Source organism: Xenopus tropicalis, chromosome 8, assembly GCF_000004195.4.
Source record: "Xenopus tropicalis strain Nigerian chromosome 8, UCB_Xtro_10.0, whole genome shotgun sequence".
In the NCBI taxonomy this organism is placed as follows: domain Eukaryota; kingdom Metazoa; phylum Chordata; class Amphibia; order Anura; family Pipidae; genus Xenopus; species Xenopus tropicalis.
Window position 1 is genome coordinate 71,287,272 of NC_030684.2, and position 20,771 is coordinate 71,308,042.

Here is a 20,771-nt window from a genome sequence, read left to right on the forward strand (position 1 = left end):
GAATATAATTCCATTTAAATGTACTTTATTAATGAGGATACAAAGTTTCATAAATATGGTAAGATTATAAAAAATCACAAACCATTCAGATTTAATCAGGCCCATTGTGTGTTGCCCAGCTGCACACAGGTTTTCACACATGAAGAACTGGGGACAGGAAGTGCATAAAACTTCAGAGCGTCCTGTCCCCAGTGCTCCGTATGTGAGCTAAAAGGATGCACATGCGCATCATACCAATTCAAAAATATTCTTTAATAAACTGTACACGACATTATAATTAATTATACATTGTCCTTTGTTCCAACTGTAGAGCCTTTGGTGGAACATAGGTTACTGAAGTTCAGCAACATCTGGAGGGTTTACATTTGTCCATGACTAGTTTATAGTGCCACAAGCACTTGAAAACTAAATCTCCACCCAAGTATTTTCCAGCTTCAATTTTTATTTATATACCACAATACAAAATATTTTTGCCAAGAGAAAATTCTAAATCTTAACCGTAGCCAGATGATGTTTCCCAATATTAATCTCCTGTATAGACCTAAGGTGACCAAAATGGGCCACCTTTTCCACAAAAACCCTTACGAATATCCTGCTAAGTCTGTATTGTACAGGTGAATGGTGGTGTTGGTGGCACAATTTTGGTGGTTGCTTTATATTATAAAGAGTCCACAGAGTGGATGTTGGTAAAGAAAGTGTGCATTTTTATGACAAAATCTGTTAACATGCAGATCCTATACCTGTCAGTGGAAATAACAGAGGAGAGCTGAAGGCAGTTAATCAGCTCAAATCCACCTTGTCCAGCTCATCTGTTGGATAGAAAAGGGTCGGTCTGCTTGCCTTTAGCATGTTTTCCCTGGATCCTGAACAACTGAGAGGGTTTTGGATAGTACTTGCTGCAGCAGAAAAAGTAGGGCCAGCTGGTGGTGGCATTACACCTAAAAAGTAAACACTGAAAAGGGTCCAGTCTCCTAAGCCCATACACAAAGCTTCTTTTATCTCATTGTTATCACTGTAAACAAGGGCTCTGCCATTCAGATTGTGTGTTCGTATTTTGTCTTGATACTTTTGAAGAATCTTATTTTTGAAACCAAGCTTGTTCATCTAGAAAATAAAAAGTTGTTTTGTTTTATGTATTGTTACACAAGGGGCATCAGTAGGTAAGTGTTAGGCTAGTGCAGGGGTCCTCAAACATTTTAAGCAGGGGGCCAGTTCATGGTCCTTCAGACTGTTGGAGGGCCAGACTAAAGTCCACCCCCCCCGTGTCCTCCCGCTCCCGCTGCGTCCTCCTGCTCCACGCTGCGTCCTCTCATAAGATCAAAGTGGGGGCCAGGTAAATTACCTTGGGGGGCTGTTTGAGGATGCCTGGGCTAGTGCCAGACAGGGTGTTTCTGTCCCTCGAGGTGCCGTTAGTGTAGAGAGTGCAATTGTGCTCTCTGCACTAGCAGAGCTGAATTTCCAGTTTAAAAACTGGAAATTTGGCTCTTAAAGTTATCAGGAGAGGCTTTTTGCCACCCCTGGTATTTTTCTCAACTCGCCTCATGGCAGCTGCGCCCCTGTATACACAACCACCCCTGCACTTAAACTGCAGTTTAAGAGGCATTATGTCTGGCCAGGTGCAGACACAGGGAGTGTATTTGGGAACTGTAATGCATACTTTCGCATTTTAGAACCAAAATCTTTCCTGGCCCAATGAAGTGGCTCTGGGTGCAGACACACAACTGAGCAGATGCCCACAGATCAAGCTGGTTCTCAACCTTCATATCAGCCCTGTGTTGTGTTAGTCTTAGAAATGTTACAACTATGCAATTTAAACCAGCGCAAGAGGCTAATTAATTAGGGCAGTGGCACACAAGACATTTTGACGCCAGGTGTGTGGCGATAAAAATAGCTTTACCCATTTTCATGTGATTAGGGTAAAGAGACACGGAGATACTAGTAGCAGCTACTTGTCACAGCTACTAAAATAAACAATGATGATTATTTACTGATAATTGTCTGTACGTGTGTTTTAGTAGAGCCAATTCTCAGTATTGTCTATGGCAGGGTATTTTCTGGAGTTTAGTAGCCATGACAAAGTAGCTGCTACTAATTAGCTCCATGTGTCTTCACCTTTACAAGACTGCCTTGAATGGGGCTATTCACATTGTCTGCATAAAAAGGTATTTAAAGGGGTGGTTCACATTCATGTTAACTTTTAGTATGTTGTAGAATGGTCAGTTCATGGCAACTTTTCAATTGGTCTTTATTTTTAATGGGTTTTTAAATGATTTGCTTTCCTCTTCTGACTCCTTCCAGCTGTCAAAAGGGGGTCGCTGACCCTGACAGCCAAAAAACAATTGTTCTTCGAGGCTACAATTTAATTGTTATTGCTACTTTTTATAGCTTATCTTTCTATTCAGAGTCCTTTTCATATTCCAGTTTCTCATGTGATCCGCTGCTTGGTTCCACTGTTGCTAAAATTCCAAACTGGAGAGCTGCTGAATAAAAAGCTAAATAATTCAAAAAAATAATACAAAATAAAGACTAACTGCAAATTGTTTCAGAATAGCACTCTCTACAACATACTAAAAGTTTACTTAAAGGTGAACAACCCCTTTAAAGCATTCTGATATCCACATGTGAGCTGATTCCACTTTGTCAGGAAACTGTCCCATGTGCCATGTCTTATAGAAAGACAGCAGAAAGCAGCGGGACTTCCTCTGTGTAAGAGGAAATACGGATATAAGCAATGCCCTTTTAACTGTATTTTCAGCTTCAGCACAGGTGACATTCTAATTTAACCTGGCATTATGATATGCACACATTTTACTTTCAGAAGTTTGAGTGCATCATAATCGTGATAAACGTGATCATATACCTTAATTATATCTTCTACCTTAATAAAATGAGGGGTCTTTTGTTTTCTATGGCATGCTTCTCTTAAGGTGGCCACACACGTGGCAATTTGCGATCGTACAATCAGCCACAAACCGTTCAGGGCTGAAACGGCAGATAAGGAGGTAGAAACAATAGGATTTCTACCTCCTTCTGCCGATTCAGCGCTGACGGCAGATTTTGGTCAGGTGCCTTCTATGGAGCCCAATCAAAATCTTTTAACTGGCCCGATCGGCGAGTCGACCGATATCAGCAGCTTCCTGCGATATTGGTCGACTCGCCGACTTGCCATACACGCACCAAATATCGTACAAAACGAGGGGCCCGATTCACTAAAATCTGAAATAAGGAGTGCTATTTATAGCATGCGTTAAAAATCTTATCACTTCTTATTTTTCGCTCGATTCACTAAAAGGACACTTGTCATAATTAAGAAGTGATGTTCTTGGCGTTATTTATCTTGCGACGACATATTTTCAAGCAATATATTACGCAGCGCACAACATATTACGCAGCACGTTGCTTGAAAATATGTCGTCGCAAGAACATCACTTCTTAATTATGACAAGTGTCCTTTTAGTGAATCGAGCGAAAAATAAGAAGTGATAAGATTTTTAACGCATGCTATAAATAGCACTCCTTATTTCGGACTTTAGTGAATCGGGCCCGAGGTTTCATACGATATTATCGGTGTGTGTATGGCCAGCTTTATTCTCTTAAAAGTTATTGCACGTTAGCTGATGGTGGGCCCTGTCTCCTGTTGGACTCTAAACAACATTGGACCTGGATGTAATGTAATATGCTGTAAAATTATATAAAAGAAGTACATTTTATTCCAGGCATAAATTTGCAGCAAAATTCTGAATTTTGACATCTGCAGTAGTGCTGGGCGGTATACCGGTATATACCGAACACCGTTTTTTTTTTAAAAAATGATAAAAAATTTTAACTTACCGGCATACCGGTGTGGGCGCCTCCTGGCAATTTTTCTTACTATTTCCGGGTTGTGCGCGCTGACGTTACATGCGCGCTGACGTCACGCGCGCAACCCGGAAATAGTAAGAAAAATTGCCAGGAGGCTCTGTGAGCTGTCGGGGGTGCCTGTGGCTGCCTGGCCAGTAAGTTATATTTATGTGAAGGGGATGGGGGGGTGTTTGGGGTTGGGGGGGGGTGTTTGGGGTGGTCACCTAATCATGCATGGGGAAAAAAAAATACTGTCAAATACCGTGATACCGATATAATAAAAAAAATACCGTGATATAAATTTTTGGTCATACCGCCCAGCACTAATCTGCAGGTTTTTTTTTTGCAAAATTGCGGCAAAAATTCACTGAGAAAAAGTGCCCTTTGAATGAAACGTATTTGGAGTGAGGAAAAAAGTTGCGCACATAAAAAAAAGGTGGAGTTTATCGATGATCATTGACTTTCCTTTTTGGTAAATTTTGTTTAGCAGTTTTGCAAATTTTTGGTGAAGCAAAACAGGACAAATTTGCTCATCAATGCTTTTATACTTTAATTTCTCTCTGTTAGCGGGCTATTATGTTGCGTAGAGAAGTACATTATTAAATACTTCCTGTTAAAAAAGGTTTCAGAATAGGTTAGAAACAATTAAACACACTTACAAAATGGGTGAGTTATACTTACCTCTATGCACACATCTTCTACACTCATGTTTAGCAAAGACAATGTAGTCAGTCTGCGGGACTTTTTGGCCTCCCAAAGATTATTACTGCCTCTCAGAAGCTCCATCTGTCTCTTCATGGAGTAATCTAAGTTAATAGTAAAAGGCAAAAAGAAGTTTGCTTCACTCACTGTAAAGTTGTCTTTTATCAGTTTGTGGAAGAGTTCAGGATCACCATCTAGGTCTAGAAGATGTGTAATGTTGATTTTAATTGCATCTAGCTCCTCCAAGGATTTCTCATAGACATCCCATAAAAAAAACCCAGAGTATTTCTGTGATTTGTTTTGTGCTCCATTTTGTTCCAAGCTCATTTTCTGTTGTTCATCTTCAATGCACTGTAGGATCCAACTAAGGCGGCAGGGCCACTGGGTGGCAAGAAGCACCCACTCTGTTACTTTTTTTGGATTTATTTTGCTTCTAGGCACACTCCTAATCATTAGTCTAATGGTGATGATAATAGTGTTCACCATTCTCCTAATATGAATGACATTATCTGTAATGTAGTCCTTTAAAGTGTCATGAAAAAGGTATTGAAATGCTTTTGCTATCAAATCTTTGGTCTTTGGAAGTTTCTCTGGCAATAGCGTTGTTGATTGCCCTGACTCCTCATGGCTGGTGACCATCAAAGGAATGTCACTGCTACCATTTAAAGAGCGGCGCCGAAGCAGCTGATCTATGTCACTAGGTGTTTGTGAAGTGGCTTGTATGATGTCTCCTTCTTCTTCCATGTCTCCAGTCAATGCTTCCTTGCCCTGAATAATTTGTGTCATAAGTAACAGTTTGGTGTCACAGTCCATTCTGGGGACAGAAAAAGGTAATGTAATTATGCGATTTAAGAACCGATATCCATTATTACCTATGCCTTTTAGAAGTTCTGAGTTTTCCACACAGTCTATAATTATGCTTGGGTCCACAGAAAGAACTGAAATAAATGGTGCGTTGGGGTCAGACAGAAGGATATTCATTGCATTCAACACTCCTACAATCTTATCCGGCAGGCATTTGTCTAAGTTAGTGATTTCTAGGACAATTCGGATTTTCCGTCGTTGGAAGATCTCTATCAGTTGAATGTAACGAGTGATAATCTTAACTTCTCTCTTAACATCACTCATGAAGCCCAGTTGAGAGCTCATGTCTGTTCGATTCATTTTCTGTTCTACTTTGCCTTTTTGAGTGATAATTGTATTCTTGATCACCAAAACAGCTGCTCGTAGAACTCCAGCAGCAGAAATGCCGACCACTGTTGCTCCAACACTTTCAACAGCTGTCAGCACATCTCCAGAAACGTCCCCAACTGGAAAACCAAAGATCAGTATCAAAGCACCGACGCCAATTCCCAACAAAATTACCATAATGGTTGCAAGCCATAAGGGAATACATAAAAATCTCTTATTGACCCATTCCTGTTTAAGAGGAGCATCTATAATCTTGGTTTTCTTGCATACCACTCTGTATACACTTATGGGAGCCAGCCCAAAGAAATGTTCAATGCCATCACAGAGGGTAGTGACTAGACCAGCCCAAAGTTGATCACTACCTGCATATTCCCAAGCACTAAATCTAATGAAAACATACTGTATATTTTGCCTTTCTTTGTGCCATTCTGTAATGACAGGGTGGTGAAATATCATGAGGAAGAGAAGTGTTAAAAGATCCTTTCCAGAACATTTCCTGGTCCTTTGTCCCGTTCTCTTCAATTCCTCTTGCTCTTTTCTAAATGTTTCTGCCCTTAGGTATGCTGCAGGAAACATAAAAGGTTACAAATTCAGGAAGCAGGAACCACACAAACTCTGCTGTTCATGAATCAGCATGTATTGCAACAGAAAAGCATGTTTTTCAATGGCTGGATGCTCTCACAAGCATTCATTATCACTCCGTTTGGTTAAAAACATAGGTTCATTTATAAGCATGAGACTGCATGACAGCCTTGGTGTCCTACAGACAGCTACAATGGATATCATGCACAAAGGTTCAATGTTGACAAGTGCAAAGTTATGCATTTTGGTAGAAATAATATAAACGCGAACTATCTACTGAATGGTAGTGTGTTGGGGTTTCCTTAATGGAGAAGGATCTAGGGGTTTTTGTTGATAACAAGTTGTCTAATTCCAGGCAGTGTCATTCTGTGGCTAGAGGTCACCCCTTTAGATTAGAGGAACGGAGCTTCCATTTGAAGCAGCGTAGGTGGTTTTTCACGGTGAGGGCAGTGAGGTTGTGGAATGTCCTTCCTAGAGATGTGGTAATGGCAGATTCTGTTAATGCCTTTAAGAGGGGCCTGGATGAGTTCTTGAACAACCAGAATATCCAAGGCTATTGTGATACTAATATCTACAGTTAGTGTTGGTGGTTGTATGTGTGGTTTGTGTATGTGGGTGTATGGATTGGTGGGTGTGGGTTGTGTGTGCTGGGTTTACTTGGATGGGTTGAACTTGATGGACTCTGGTCTTTTTTCAACCCTATGTAACTATGTAATGTTCCCTCATGCGTGCACACAACAAAATGTGGTGCACACAAACATTTTTGTGGGAAAATACAACATTTTGCTGTGGCAACATTTTATGTTTTACCTGGGATTCAGGGAACTGTGTGTACATGGGATATTCTCTACAGCAAGTCTTCCATAGACACAGTAGAAGTGCAAATGCATTAGATTAGCTCATATTTGGCTGTAATCTATCTGCTTTGTTCTGCACCTCCATCTTTATTAAGTGGATAAAATACATTAAACCACACAGCATTCAGAGTAGGGGGATAGAGGCAAGTCTAGAAGGCAGTGGTAGGTGCCCTAATTCACAGTAGAAACTTCATTATGGAAAACAAGGCAGGAGCTGAAGAATTTCCTGTGATTAAAAAGACCACTTTTTATTTTTATGCTGTTGCCTCAATGGGAAGAGGGCAGGAAATAATGTGTTATTTGGTTCATTATAGCACACTGTATGGGCAAAAGTATTTGGACACATTTTTTGACAAATGTTCTAGAAAATCTTTCTAAAATTGCATGCTCTCATTGGAAACTTGCTGCTTAGTTACAAACAGTCTCTGGAAGTAACATCTGTGCTAGAATGGAAGCAAATCCATATCTACTGAAAACCTTTCTCATAAGAGTTTATTGCTGCTCCGGTGTTGATATGCACCAATGCCTTAACATGAACTGCATTTGTTCTTATGCACTAGTGCTTCTGTTTTGGCGCCCATATTCTTTAATGATGTTCAGTCATTTTGCCATTGCTTGGCTGTTGAAGAAGTTTTGCAGTACCTAGCATTATAACCTGGCCTGTTCCACAGTTTTCTAATTGTTTGCTGCCTGACCTGATATACCACCTGACATACCACCTGCTGTGCCAAAACTTGCTTCCTGGTCTGATCCTTGGCCTGTTTATTCTGTTGATCTCCTCTTCACTGACTCAATGGGGGGAATTCACAAAAGTGGTGATATTCTGACAAAATAAAAGTGGAGATAGATTTGTCGGATTTTCCTCCTAATTCACAAACATCTATCTCCACTTTTGTGAATTTGTCTTTTAAACAGACAGTTTTCAGATTTTGTCATTTTCCCAAAATTTTTTTTATGAATCTGCCTTTAGCTGTTAGTAAATCTGTCGGTGCCATCAAACTCAGTCCCACAGCTCCAGGAGCCTTGGGATAAGGATTTTACCAGCAGGATTTTGCATTTCATATGCCATTTGTCATTTCAGTTTGGGGCATTTCCTGAGGGGTAATTTTAGTTTGCCCAGGGAAACTATACATAATTTTTTCAGGACAATCTGTGCTTTATAATGTTTTCTATATTTCTGTGTAATTCCACTTCTGTAACAAGATTTAAGGGTCTAAAGGTATTTAGTCTTCTCTAGCCCCAACTCATTACTGGGCAGCAGCAATCTGGCCCCCACACCAACATGCCCGGGGAATAGAGGTTCAACAGGACTAGGGCCCACTGGGTTTTGATCCAGTGCCCTGATGGGCCAGTCCAACCCTGTACCCCAATATCCCAGTTTGGGTGCCAAGTGTGTATGTGCCACCAAGATGGCTACTGGGAACAGGTGGGGGCCAATGCTGTGAAGCAGCTCTGTAGTTCTGGACATGCTATGGGGGCATAGATAATTTGGGGCAAATGTCAGTGAAGTGATTAAAGAGGGGGCACTGCTGCTAAAACTAAAAATTTGCAATGGTATCTTCCAGCCTTTGCCCAGGCTGAGACATGTAACTGTCTCTAGGCTGCAATGGTATCTCCCAGGCTGAGACATGTAACTGTCTCTAGGCTGCAATGGTATCTTCCAGCCTTTGCCCAGGCTGAGACATGTAACTGTCTCTAGGCTGCAATGGTATCTTCCAGCCTTTGCCCAGGCTGAGACATGTAACTGTCTCTAGGCTGCAATGGTATCTTCCAGCCTTTGCCCAGGCTGAGACATGTAACTGTCTCTAGGCTGCAATGGTATCTTCCAGCCTTTGCCCAGGCTGAGACATGTAACTGTCTCTAGGCTGCAATGGTATCTTCCAGCCTTTGCCCAGGCTGAGACATGTAACTGTCTCTAGGCTGCAATGGTATCTTCCAGCCTTTGCCCAGGCTGAGACATGTAACTGTCTCTAGGCTGCAATGGTATCTTCCAGCCTTTGCCCAGGCTGAGACATGTAACTGTCTCTAGGCTGCAATGGTATCTTCCAGCCTTTGCCCAGGCTGAGACATGTAACTGTCTCTAGGCTGCAATGGTATCTTCCAGCCTCTGTCCAGGCTGAGACATGTAACTGTCTCTAGGCTGCAATGGTATCTTCCAGCCTCTGTCCAGGCTGAGACATGTAACTGTCTCTAGGCTGCAATGGTATCTTCCAGCCTCTGCCCAGGCTGAGACATGTAACTGTCTCTAGGCTGCAATGGTATCTTCCAGCCTCTGCCCAGGCTGAGACATGTAACTGTCTCTAGGCTGCAATGGTATCTTCCAGCCTCTGCCCAGGCTGAGACATGTAACTGTCTCTAGGCTGCAATGGTATCTTCCAGCCTTTGTCCAGGCTGAGACATGTAACTGTCTCTAGGCTGCAATGGTATCTTCCAGCCTTTGTCCAGGCTGAGACATGTAACTGTCTCTAGGCTGCAATGGTATCTTCCAGCCTTTGTCCAGGCTGAGACATGTAACTGTCTCTAGGCTGCAATGGTATCTTCCAGCCTTTTCCCAGGCTGAGACATGTAACTGTCTCTAGGCTGCAATGGTATCTTCCAGCCTTTGCCCAGGCTGAGACATGTAACTGTCTCTAGGCTGCAATGGTATCTTCCAGCCTTTGCCCAGGCTGAGAGATGTAACTGTCTCTAGGCTGCAATGGTATCTTCCAGCCTCTGTCCAGGCTGAGACATGTAACTGTCTCTAGGCTGCAATGGTATCTTCCAGCCTCTGCCCAGGCTGAGACATGTAACTGTCTCTAGGCTGGAATGGTATCTTCCAGCCTTTGTCCAGGATGAGACATGTAACTGTCTCTAGGCTGAGATGGGATCTTCCAGCCTCTGTCCAGGCTGAGACATGTAACTGTCTCTAGGCTGCAATGGTATCATCCAGCCTCTGCCCAGGCTGAGACATGTAACTGTCTCTAGGCTGCAATGGTATCTTCCAGCCTCTGCCCAGGCTGAGACATGTAACTGTCTCTTGGCTGGAATGGTATCTTCCAGGCTCTGCCCAGGATGAGACATGTAACTGTCTCTAGGCTGCAATGGTATCTTCCAGCCTCTGCCCAGGCTGAGACATGTAACTGTCTCTAGGCTGCAATGGTATCTTCCAGCCTTTGCCCAGGCTGAGAGATGTAACTGTCTCTAGGCTGCAATGGTATCTTCCAGCCTCTGTCCAGGCTGAGACATGTAACTGTCTCTAGGCTGAGATGGGATCTTCCAGCCTCTGTCCAGGCTGAGAGATGTAACTGTCTCTAGGCTGCAATGGTATCTTCCAGCCTTTGCCCAGGCTGAGAGATGTAACTGTCTCTAGGCTGCAATGGTATCTTCCAGCCTCTGTCCAGGCTGAGACATGTAACTGTCTCTAGGCTGCAATGGTATCTTCCAGCCTCTGCCCAGGCTGAGACATGTAACTGTCTCTAGGCTGCAATGGTATCTTCCAGCCTTTGCCCAGGCTGAGACATGTAACTGTCTCTAGGCTGGAATGGTATCTTCCAGCCTCTGCCCAGGCTGAGACATGTAACTGTCTCTAGGCTGGAATGGTATCTTCCAGCCTCTGTCCAGGCTGAGACATGTAACTGTCTCTAGGCTGGAATGGTATCTTCCAGCCTCTGTCCAGGCTGAGACATGTAACTGTCTCTAGGCTGCAATGGTATCTTCCAGCCTCTGTCCAGGCTGAGACATGTAACTGTCTCTAGGCTGCAATGGTATCTTTCAGCCTCTGCCCAGGCTGAGACATGTAACTGTCTCTAGGCTGGAATGGTATCTTCCAGCCTTTGTCCAGGCTGAGACATGTAACTGTCTCTAGGCTGGAATGGTATCTTCCAGCCTTTGTCCAGGCTGAGACATGTAACTGTCTCTAGGCTGCAATGGTATCTTCCAGCCTTTGCCCAGGCTGAGACATGTAACTGTCTCTAGGCTGCAATGGTATCTTCCAGCCTTTGCCCAGGCTGAGACATGTAACTGTCTCTAGGCTGCAATGGTATCTTCCAGCCTTTGTCCAGGCTGAGACATGTAACTGTCTCTAGGCTGCAATGGTATCTTCCAGCCTCTGCCCAGGCTGAGACATGTAACTGTCTCTAGGCTGCAATGGTATCTTCCAGCCTCTGCCCAGGCTGAGACATGTAACTGTCTCTAGGCTGCAATGGTATCTTCCAGCCTCTGCCCAGGCTGAGACATGTAACTGTCTCTAGGCTGCAATGGTATCTTCCAGCCTCTGCCCAGGCTGAGAGATGTACAGTATAAGATATACATTAAACTTTTTTTAATCCGTGTTTTACTTGTTTATAAAATGTTAATGAGGCTTTTTGCACCTATTGTTCTAGGGTTAGACAGAAACTTGTTCCCTAACAATAAGATGCTAATCCCCATTAATATGTTAATGATCCCCCAATGGGCCCCCTACCTTAGGTGTGAAATGGAGACTGAGGGAAACCAAACAAAACAGCAGATCTTAGAATTGATTTGACAGAGTTACACTGAGCTTTACTCCATTTTGAAAATGTCGGGAAAAAATGTAGTTAAAACGTCGTATAAATGTCGTTTAAATGACAAATTCACAAAAGTGTCTGTAAACTTTCTTTCACCAAAAACAGAAAAGTGGCGGTTGAGTCGGAATTTAGGCGGATTTCTGTTTGTGAATCTGGAGAAAGTGTTTTCCACCAGTTTTTCCACCACTTTTACTCCAAAAAAGGGCTACCTCCACTTTTGTGTATTCCCCCCAATGTGTCAATGTAAGGCACGTGTTATTCTCATTCAGCTGCATTATCCTCCTGAGCCTGATACAGAATGTTAACAGCATCAAAATTTGAATTAACTTGTCAATAATACCCCTGTTTTCTGAATGAGACACTGGACAGGCAAGTGTCCAACTAATTTTGGCCATATAGTATGTTTCTTGAATTTTTGTCATATTATGCATGTAAATGTAAATAAGTAAATGGGTGGTGAAAACATGTAGTTATATAAGTTGATATAGTAATGTTAGGAGAAGAACCCTAATACTTCTGACCATGTACTATAGATACAGTTACTAATATATATGGACTTTGAGTCAGTTGGTACTGTTGGTATAAGCAAGTGTAAGTTGATATTCTTTGCCTAGAGAAACACCATTGGAGATAAGCATAAATAACTCACATTCAACCTTACTCAGCAGGATATCTGTCCTTCTTCCCCATGGAGCATAAAATCCAACTGTTACAGGGGTAGTGACATAATAGAGAGCTTTGGCTAGAGAAAAGCAATATACGTCATCCTTAGTCAGGAGATCTGTCACAGAATAAAAGGATAACATTTGTTAGAGGTACAAATTTATAGGCAGAGAGGAATTATCATACAGTAAACAAATCTATGTTTAAAAGAATCAGTTGGACTGTGTTTTTATATATGCCATAGGCTAATAATGAACACCATTTGGAGTGATTTAAACCCAATTAACCATGGAGTGGTTCGAGACAATTAATTGTTTTATGATATACCAGAAACTGATTTCTGAACTGATTTCTGAACTGAATGTGGTCTGTTTTTGTAAAATGCAATCCCTTGCATGCCATTCAGGTACAGGCAGTATATAGTACTAAGCCTGAGACAAAAGGCTCATTTGTGCTTCTAAACATACATATTGGAGAAAGGAATTTCATTATATAATAAGTTTAATTTTACCAGTGGAGAAATACACCATAAGGCAAAGTTGATACTTCTAGTGTTAAATGGTGTGAATATCAGCAATCAGTATATAATCTGTATGATCACTTGGTATCTGTCTGATGCAGTGGGTGATATCACAAAATGAATATTTATATATCCACTCACGTTAATGAAAGATTGGCCTGGGTGCAGTCTTCAGCGTATTCCAATAAACAATGTATCGGATAGAAGCTGTTCTCTCAGGACTTATGAAGAAATAAAGCATTTATTCACATAGAAGTCTTCTCGTTGTCAGTTGTTTTCTCTGACTGACATTTTTCATAGCAGGGGCAGGCCAAGCCAACTGGGCATCTTAGGTGCAGAGGAATGCCAAGCGACGGGGCAAGAGAACAAGGAGAGGGGTAGACAGAAGAGGTACCTGCCTAGCACCCATCCATCCTTGAGCCCTAGGCAGGTGCCTCTTTTGTCTTCCCCCAACTCCACCCTGATTCATAGAGATCCTTGTATAGTTAAGGTGAGCCTTGCAGTGCTGCACTTACTTGGATTGCTGGCCCCCCTGCATGTTTTTTCCCCTACACAGCTTTCCATACTGCTGGTTTGTCCCTCAAGTTTAAATCCCGGGACAGCTGCAGAGGGATTGGATGGGTGAAGTTTTAACTTCTCCTCCAGCCCATCCAATCCCCATGTGGCTTTACCATGACTTAACCTTCATTGACAAATGAGTAGTACTGAAAGCTGTTAGAGAAAAGAAGATGCAAGCACCAGAACTCCTGCCCTCCCTTCCCTGCAGCTCACTAACAGTAGGGTGGCCCAGCAAATCAAGTAAGAGCAGGACGGTGGGGCCTTCTTAAAACCCAAAACTCACTGTGCCCGGGACAACTGTCCCCACTGATGGCAGCACTGTCTGGTACTAAATGCTATATCTTTCCTGCATTACCAAGGCATTTGCCTGGCAAGTGATAAGGTAGTTAGAACATGTGAATAAACATTATTCTCTATCATACCACACTGGGTGGATCAGTGTTCACATTAGTTAATGGAATGATAGCCGTTTATGCAAGGTAAGTCTGTAATTAGAAGGCAGCATTTGCAGAGCACTGTTCTTGGCATACTAACAGTGACAACAGGGTATTTACCAAACCCTTACTCTTATCAGTGTATGTTAAGCAACTAATGTATTTAAAACTGAGAGGGGACATTAGTGCTACAGCTTTGCTTATTGAAGTTCCTTAAGCTCCATGACACTACAAATTACCTTTTTATGAGTATATTGCATCTGCTTCAAGCTCCATTAGGCAGAAAAACAGGAGGTTTAGTTTGCTGTTACATTGGCCTTCATTAATATTTGAATTAAATGATGTTAGTGGAAGCCAAGTATGTCGTGGATATAGACAAACACACACACACAAAAGGACCAACTAATAAACGTTCTGACAGGTAAAGAAAAATGATTCACATTTGGAATGATTCAATGGAAAAAGCTGTTGGGGAGGTATAGGAACTGACTAGAGATAGTAATATGGTTGTAATACCACTGTTCTGTTTGGAAAAAGAGGCAATAAGAAAAAAAGAATAGGACAATGGGATTCCAGAAGAGTCAAGGAATTACCTGGGCGCACCATGTTGCCTGTAGATGAGCAGTCAGTTCACTAGCTCTGTGTTACCTGAGGGGAGAAATCTATTTTGGTTAATCAACTATTTACAGTATCTTACACTGTTACATCCTACCTGTCTCTCAGGGCTCTAGTTCTCTTTGATATATTTCCCTCCTATCCCATGTGCAGTGAAATTCTGTACAATGCTGTAAGGATTAACCTTCCCTATGTAATAAATTTACCGGTGCGGCGGGGACGCCCGCCGCGCTGCCATCGGCGGGGACGCCCGCCACGCCGCTCGTCTTGCCGGCCTGCTGCTAGTGCGCGCGCCGTGCGTCTTCTTCCTATTTAAAGGCGCCTTTAAATAGGAAGAAGACGCACGGCGCGCGCACTAGCAGCAGGCCGGCAAGACGAGCGGCGCGGCGGGCGTCCCCGCCGATGGCAGCGCGGCGGGGGTCCCCGCCGCACCGGTAAATTTATTACATTTATTTATTACATGGCGCATGACGTCAGCGCGCAATGTCGCCAAATTTGAATTATTTAAAGGGCCTTTCTTTTGCTACTCATTGCCCGTGATAGGTTTATTCCTGGTGCCTGTATTGTGCTGAAAGCTTTTGTTTGTTCCTGTTTTTGATCCTGCCTGGCTTTGACGATTCTGATTATCTGTATCCTGATCCGTGCCTGTCTTTGACTACTGTTTCCGCCTCATCCTTCTGATTGATTACCCGGTTTGACCCTTTGCCAGCCTGACGATCCTAGTTATCTGCCCGCCTCGACCCAGTCTGTCTGACCACGTATTTGCCCACTCCTATCTGTACCGTGACCATTGGCCTTAAGACTCTTTACAGTCGTGCCCCATTGCTAGCCAGAACTCCTGCTCTGCACCTCTCGTATAAGTCCAGGTGGCATCCGAGTAGCTGAGGGCTCCTCCCAAAGCCAAAGGCGGTCCCGCTACTGGTGAAGCACGAGCCGAGACCAGGGTGCTTGGCACTTGTTCTGGTATTGGGTGCCGACCGTGACACCCTACTGTCCCCTAGTATTCCTCAATACTATTTCTCTTTCTCCTTAGTGTATAAAACCATGACTGCAAAGGGACTCAAGCTATAGTTATCACTGCAATGATCCACTGAAAGAGATCTTGAACACTGTGTTGTCCATCCTTTTGGTGAGATTGTACTTCTACCTTTTCCTGTCTAGTGTAGCCATGCTGGATCTATTTCCTCATTACTAAGTGTACCAATGAAGTAACTTCTCTGTTCAGTATATCTTCAGTTCATGTTTAAGATCCACTGGTGCTATTTTCTTCTATCTTTTCTACTGTCATATTAGGTAAAGTAGCAGCTCTGCAACAACACCTTCAGATACTTCCAGCAAGGTAAAAGAGTATTGCTGTATAACAATGCTCTACTTTATAAACAGTAGAGCGTTTGAGAAGAAAACTTTCAACCCCCCTTTATTAAGGTTATATGTGTATATAGTGACACATTTCAATTGGCATAACTATGATCCCATAGGCCCCAATGCAAGATTATGGTCGGACAGGCAAGTAATCTCAAAAAATAAAATACAACATTGCAGTTGTGCAGAAAATGACTGGATAAGGTCTCAAAATGCTATTATGGACTAAATAATTCTAAAATCAGTTACATTCTAATAGAATTACAGATTTATCAAAGTGTTAGAGTTCACCACAGGAAGATTCCCCTACATTCTATTCATCGGTATTGGATTTTTAGAAGCGTATTTATGGGTCTTTTATGAATTATGTCAAATCTTGGGGGCTGATTTACTTACCCACGAACGGGTCGAATGGAGTCCGATTGCGTTTTTTTCGTAATGATCGTATGTTTTGCGATTTTTTCGGATTCTTTACGAATTTTTCGGATCCAATACGATTTTTGCGTAAAAACGCGAGTTTTCCTATCCATTACGAAAGTTGCGTAAAAAGTTGCGCAATTTGCGTAGCGTTAAAACTTACGCGAAAAGTTGCGCATTTTTCGTAGCGTTAAGTTTTAACGCTACGAAAAATGCGCAACTTTTCGCGTAAGTTTTAACGCTACGCAAAATGCGCAACTTTTTACGCAACTTTCGTAATGGATACGAAAAACTCGCGTTTTTACGCAAAAATCGTATTGGATCCGAAAAATTCGGACAGAATCAGAAAAAATCGCAAAACATACGAAAAAGTCGCAAAATATTCGTTTTCAAGTCGGAACTTTTCCAATTCAGGTCGGATTCGTGGCTTAGTAAATCAGCCCCTTGGTCTGTATTATTATAATGTATTAGTTGCCTTTGACAAATCTCATCTATTGTGGCTGACTCATCTCCTCCAAATTCCTTGCATTTGTATTGCTTTGGTTTTCTGAAGTTGCCTCGTGAGTTGTCCGTAAAGGTGGCCATTCAGGCGCTCAAAAAAAGCTGCTAACTTGGTCCATCCATTCCAGAATTTTGGCAGCTATCTGGTTGCTAGAATCCAGTTCACCCTAGCAACCAGGCAGTGGTTTGAATGAGAGACCAGAAGAAGAATAGGAGAGGTCTGAACAGAAAGTAAATAAAATATAACAATAAGTAAAATTTTAGCTTCACAAAGCAGTAGTGTTCTTCATGCCTGAGTTAGTGACCCCTTTCAAAAACTGCAAAGAGGCAGAGGAGCAACCCAGATTATTAAAACACTATAGAAAATAAAAACTGTTGACTAGTTGAAAAGTTGCTAAGAATCAGCCAGATAGACCTATCTGTCTCACGCAACTGCACAACAGTTTGTGGGATGCTATAAAATTGGATTTTTTTCTGATGTAATTTAAAATGTGGTCAGATACAGTTGGACGGCTTTTATGCATCTACATTAGAGAGTCAGTGTATTTTAATGAGAAACAAAGTCCATCTTGCAAGATAAAAGTAAAATCAGTTGATGCAAGGGCATACAGTATATTGGAAGCTCTTATCCTTGACTGTATCTGGAGAGTGTGCTGCCACGATCTTAAGGTGGCATTAAACTGTCAGACCCACTCCATTAGTGATGTTGCCAAATGCCGATTTGGTCACCCACACGCAGGGCCAAATCAAGTAATCTGATTGTTGGCCCTGGGGCCTACAGAGGCCCCTTTGACTGAGGACCACATCAACGCACCCATATGCTCCTCATCCGATGGTATTTTCAAACCTAGATATTGCCTTATGATTTTACAATACAGGTAAGGGATCTGTTATCCAGAATGCTTGGGACCTAGGGTTTTCCAGATTAGGGATCTTTCTGTAATTTAGATCACCAAACCTTAAGTCTACTTAAAAAGAATTTTAACATTAATTAAACCCAAGTGGATTGTTTTGCCTCCAATAAGGATTCATTATATCTTATTTGGGATCAAGTACAAATTACTCTTTTATTATTACAGAGAAAACGGAAATTAATTAAAAAAATTTAAATTATTTGATTAAAATGGTATCTATAGGAGATGGCCTTCCCATAATTTGGATCTTTCCGGATAACAGGTTTTCAGATATAGGATTCTATACTTGTACAGGTATGGGATCCCTTATTACGGAATGCCTGTCTCCCATAGACTCCATTTTAATCAAATAATTCAGAATTTTAAAAGTGATTTCCTTTTTCTCTGTAATAATAAAACAGTACCTTGTAATTGATCCCAACTAAGATATAAATAATCCTTATTGGATGCAAAACAATCCTATTGGGTTTAATTAATGTTTTATTGATTCTTTAGTAGACTTAAGGTATGGAGATCCAAATTGCGGAAAGACCCCTTATCCGGAATACCCTTGGTCCCGAGCATTCTGGATAACGGGTTCCATACCTGAACCAATTTATTAACTAGAATGCTAACTGCTTTGATAAATATGTATGATGAACAGTGATGGCTTAGTCCAGTGCTGTCCAACTGGCGGCCCGCGACCCCCCTCTGTGTGGCCCCCCACCTGTCTGGCTGCTTTGATGGCTTACCTTTGAGTAAGCATTAAATGGTATCAGTACTGAGATTAACTGGCCCCCTGCATGGTTCTCACCTCAGATTCAGGCTGTAATCCTTCTGTATTGTTTAAAAATGTAATCCCCTGTGTTTTTCACACCTTTTAATACCTGCATTGTTCACCCCCTGCAGTGTTCACACCTCAGACTGTGTTCACTTCTTCACACCTCAGACATAGGTACTGTAGGCAGAGTATGGCACATACAGCCAGCATAGGGCAGGTAGAGTATGGCACACACAGGCAGCATAGGTCAGGGAGGGTATGGCACACACAGGAAGGGTAGGGCAGGCAGAGTATGGCACACACAGTCAGGGTAGGGCAGGCAGAGTATGGCACACACAGGCAGGGTAGGGCAGGCAGAGTATGACACACAGAGGCAGCATAGGGAAGGCAGAGTATGGCACACAGAGGCAGGGTAGGACAGGCAGAGTATGGCACACACAGAAAGCATAGGACAGGCAGAGTGCTGCCTGTGTGTGCCATACTCTGCTTGCCCTATGCTGCTTGTGGGAGGTGAACCTGGCAGGGGTTTGTTGTGGGAGTTTGTTAGCAGTTGAAAATAGCCATTAAATGGTCCCAAAGGTGTGTAATTATGTACTGGGGGTTTCTCTGCTATCCACAGGGGAGGAGGAGGCATATGGAATTTAAGGGTATATCTTAATATGACATAATTCTTTCACATATGAATGATGGTTGATATCCCCACAGTAAGGACCAAGCATTTGGGATTTTGCTGTGCTACCACCATTGTGATAAAATAGGTGTGGTTTGAAGTGGGTGTGGTTTCAAAAAGGGGAGTTGTCAAAACTGGCTTCCATTAGCGGCCCTCCACCATGTATGCTAGAGAAATTCCGGCCCTCGGCACCGTAGAAGTTGGACAGCACTGGCTTAGTCTGTTTGACTAAATGGAGAGATCACTTTACATTATCTTTAGCAGAATGTAAACAATAGTATTCTGAGGCTGGCCTTTATTATTTATTTATTTTAGGGATGCACTGAATCCAGGATTCGGTTCAGTATTCTGCCGAAACCACGGCCCTGGCCAAACCGAATCCTAATTAGCATAAATTTATTTAGTTAGTTAGTTAATGAACTTTATCAGTCTTGCTTCTAGTGCCCCAGTTACCTTAGCAACCAAATGGTAGGCGCAAGCTTCTATAGAAACATAAAAAATAAAAAGTAACAATAAAACTGTAGCCTTACAAAGCAGCAGGTTCTTTGTTTCTAGGGACAACCCAATAATATTTTAAATTGCAAGGTGACAGTAAGCAGAAGCGAAAGGCAAATAATTCCAAAACTATAAAAAAATCCCTAAAAATAACAAATGATGATCAGTTGAACTGTTGCTATGAATAGGACAAGCTACCTACCTTTTAAGGTATAGGTAAAATATGCAGCCTTTTAATGGGCAATACAATGTACATGCTACAGTTATTTTACCCACAAACTGTTCAGCGTGCTGTTTGAATTGCTTCATAAAAAAAATCTTAGTAGCATGAGTTTTATAGTGGAAGTGTTTACCCATTTGGAATGACCATAACAATTTAAACCAGATACCATACTTTAATGAATTGGGCACCATGTCTTTCCATGAACTGCTTGATGCAGCATACGGTCATTTAGTCAGTGACGTGGCATTTGCAGCAAGTCAGGGCTGGAGTAAGATGAAGGGAGCTGTAGCAATGTAGGAAGGCTTGGCCCCCAACCAAAGGGATACAATCACATAAAGGAGGGTCTTTTAGCTGGTGTGGAGCTTTAGTATAACAGCAGCTGAAGGTCCACAGACTGGCATCTCAAACGCTGAATTGCATCATAGAGTAGCACTGGATAGAAATACATATCAAAGAACAAATCTCCTTGACTTAACCAGCCAAACTTAGTTCCCCATATACTTTACATAAACATATGAAGAACAATTTTATGCATACTCACCCAGTTTTCTGTCAATCCCACTTTTTTAGATGTGTCTGAAACAGGAACTTGCTCCTCACTGCTCTGCTAGTAAGTTAATGGCACAATGATAAGAAGTCGGAACTCAAGATGGACTTTAGTCTTTTGAACAACATGTGGGATTAGGGGAATAGAATTGAAGATAAAGAGGCAAGACTGTGTATAAGCATGTGGGCAGGTGTATGATAATGACACATGGCATTTAGATTAAATAAAAGTACACAAGATCACACAAAGAGAACTTTCACATGAGCAAATATGTGTGTACAATATAAGGAACACGCAATTGCAAGACCATATTTTCCAGCATGAAACTGAAGGAAACTGTTTGCATACACCATACTGGAAAAAGTCAGTGGCTTTCCCCAAACTTTCTCCAAAC

General features: G+C 42.1%; 1 protein-coding gene across 2 annotated transcripts; it reads right to left on the reverse strand.

Moving 5' to 3' along the window:
• Nucleotides 1–422: 422 nt before the first annotated feature.
• LOC100144969 (uncharacterized) lies at nt 423–20,480 on the reverse strand. 2 transcript variants are annotated; one of them, XM_031890201.1, is made up of 5 exons: nt 20,372–20,480; nt 14,467–14,521; nt 12,348–12,479; nt 4,522–6,296; nt 423–1,104 (listed from the first exon to the last, which is right to left on the reverse strand). In XM_031890201.1, exons 2-5 carry the CDS (start codon nt 14,477–14,479, stop codon nt 781–783), a joined length of 2,244 nt encoding a protein of 747 aa, XP_031746061.1. In that variant the 5' UTR covers nt 14,480–14,521; nt 20,372–20,480; the 3' UTR covers nt 423–780.
• Between the last annotated feature and the right edge of the window lie 291 nt (nt 20,481–20,771).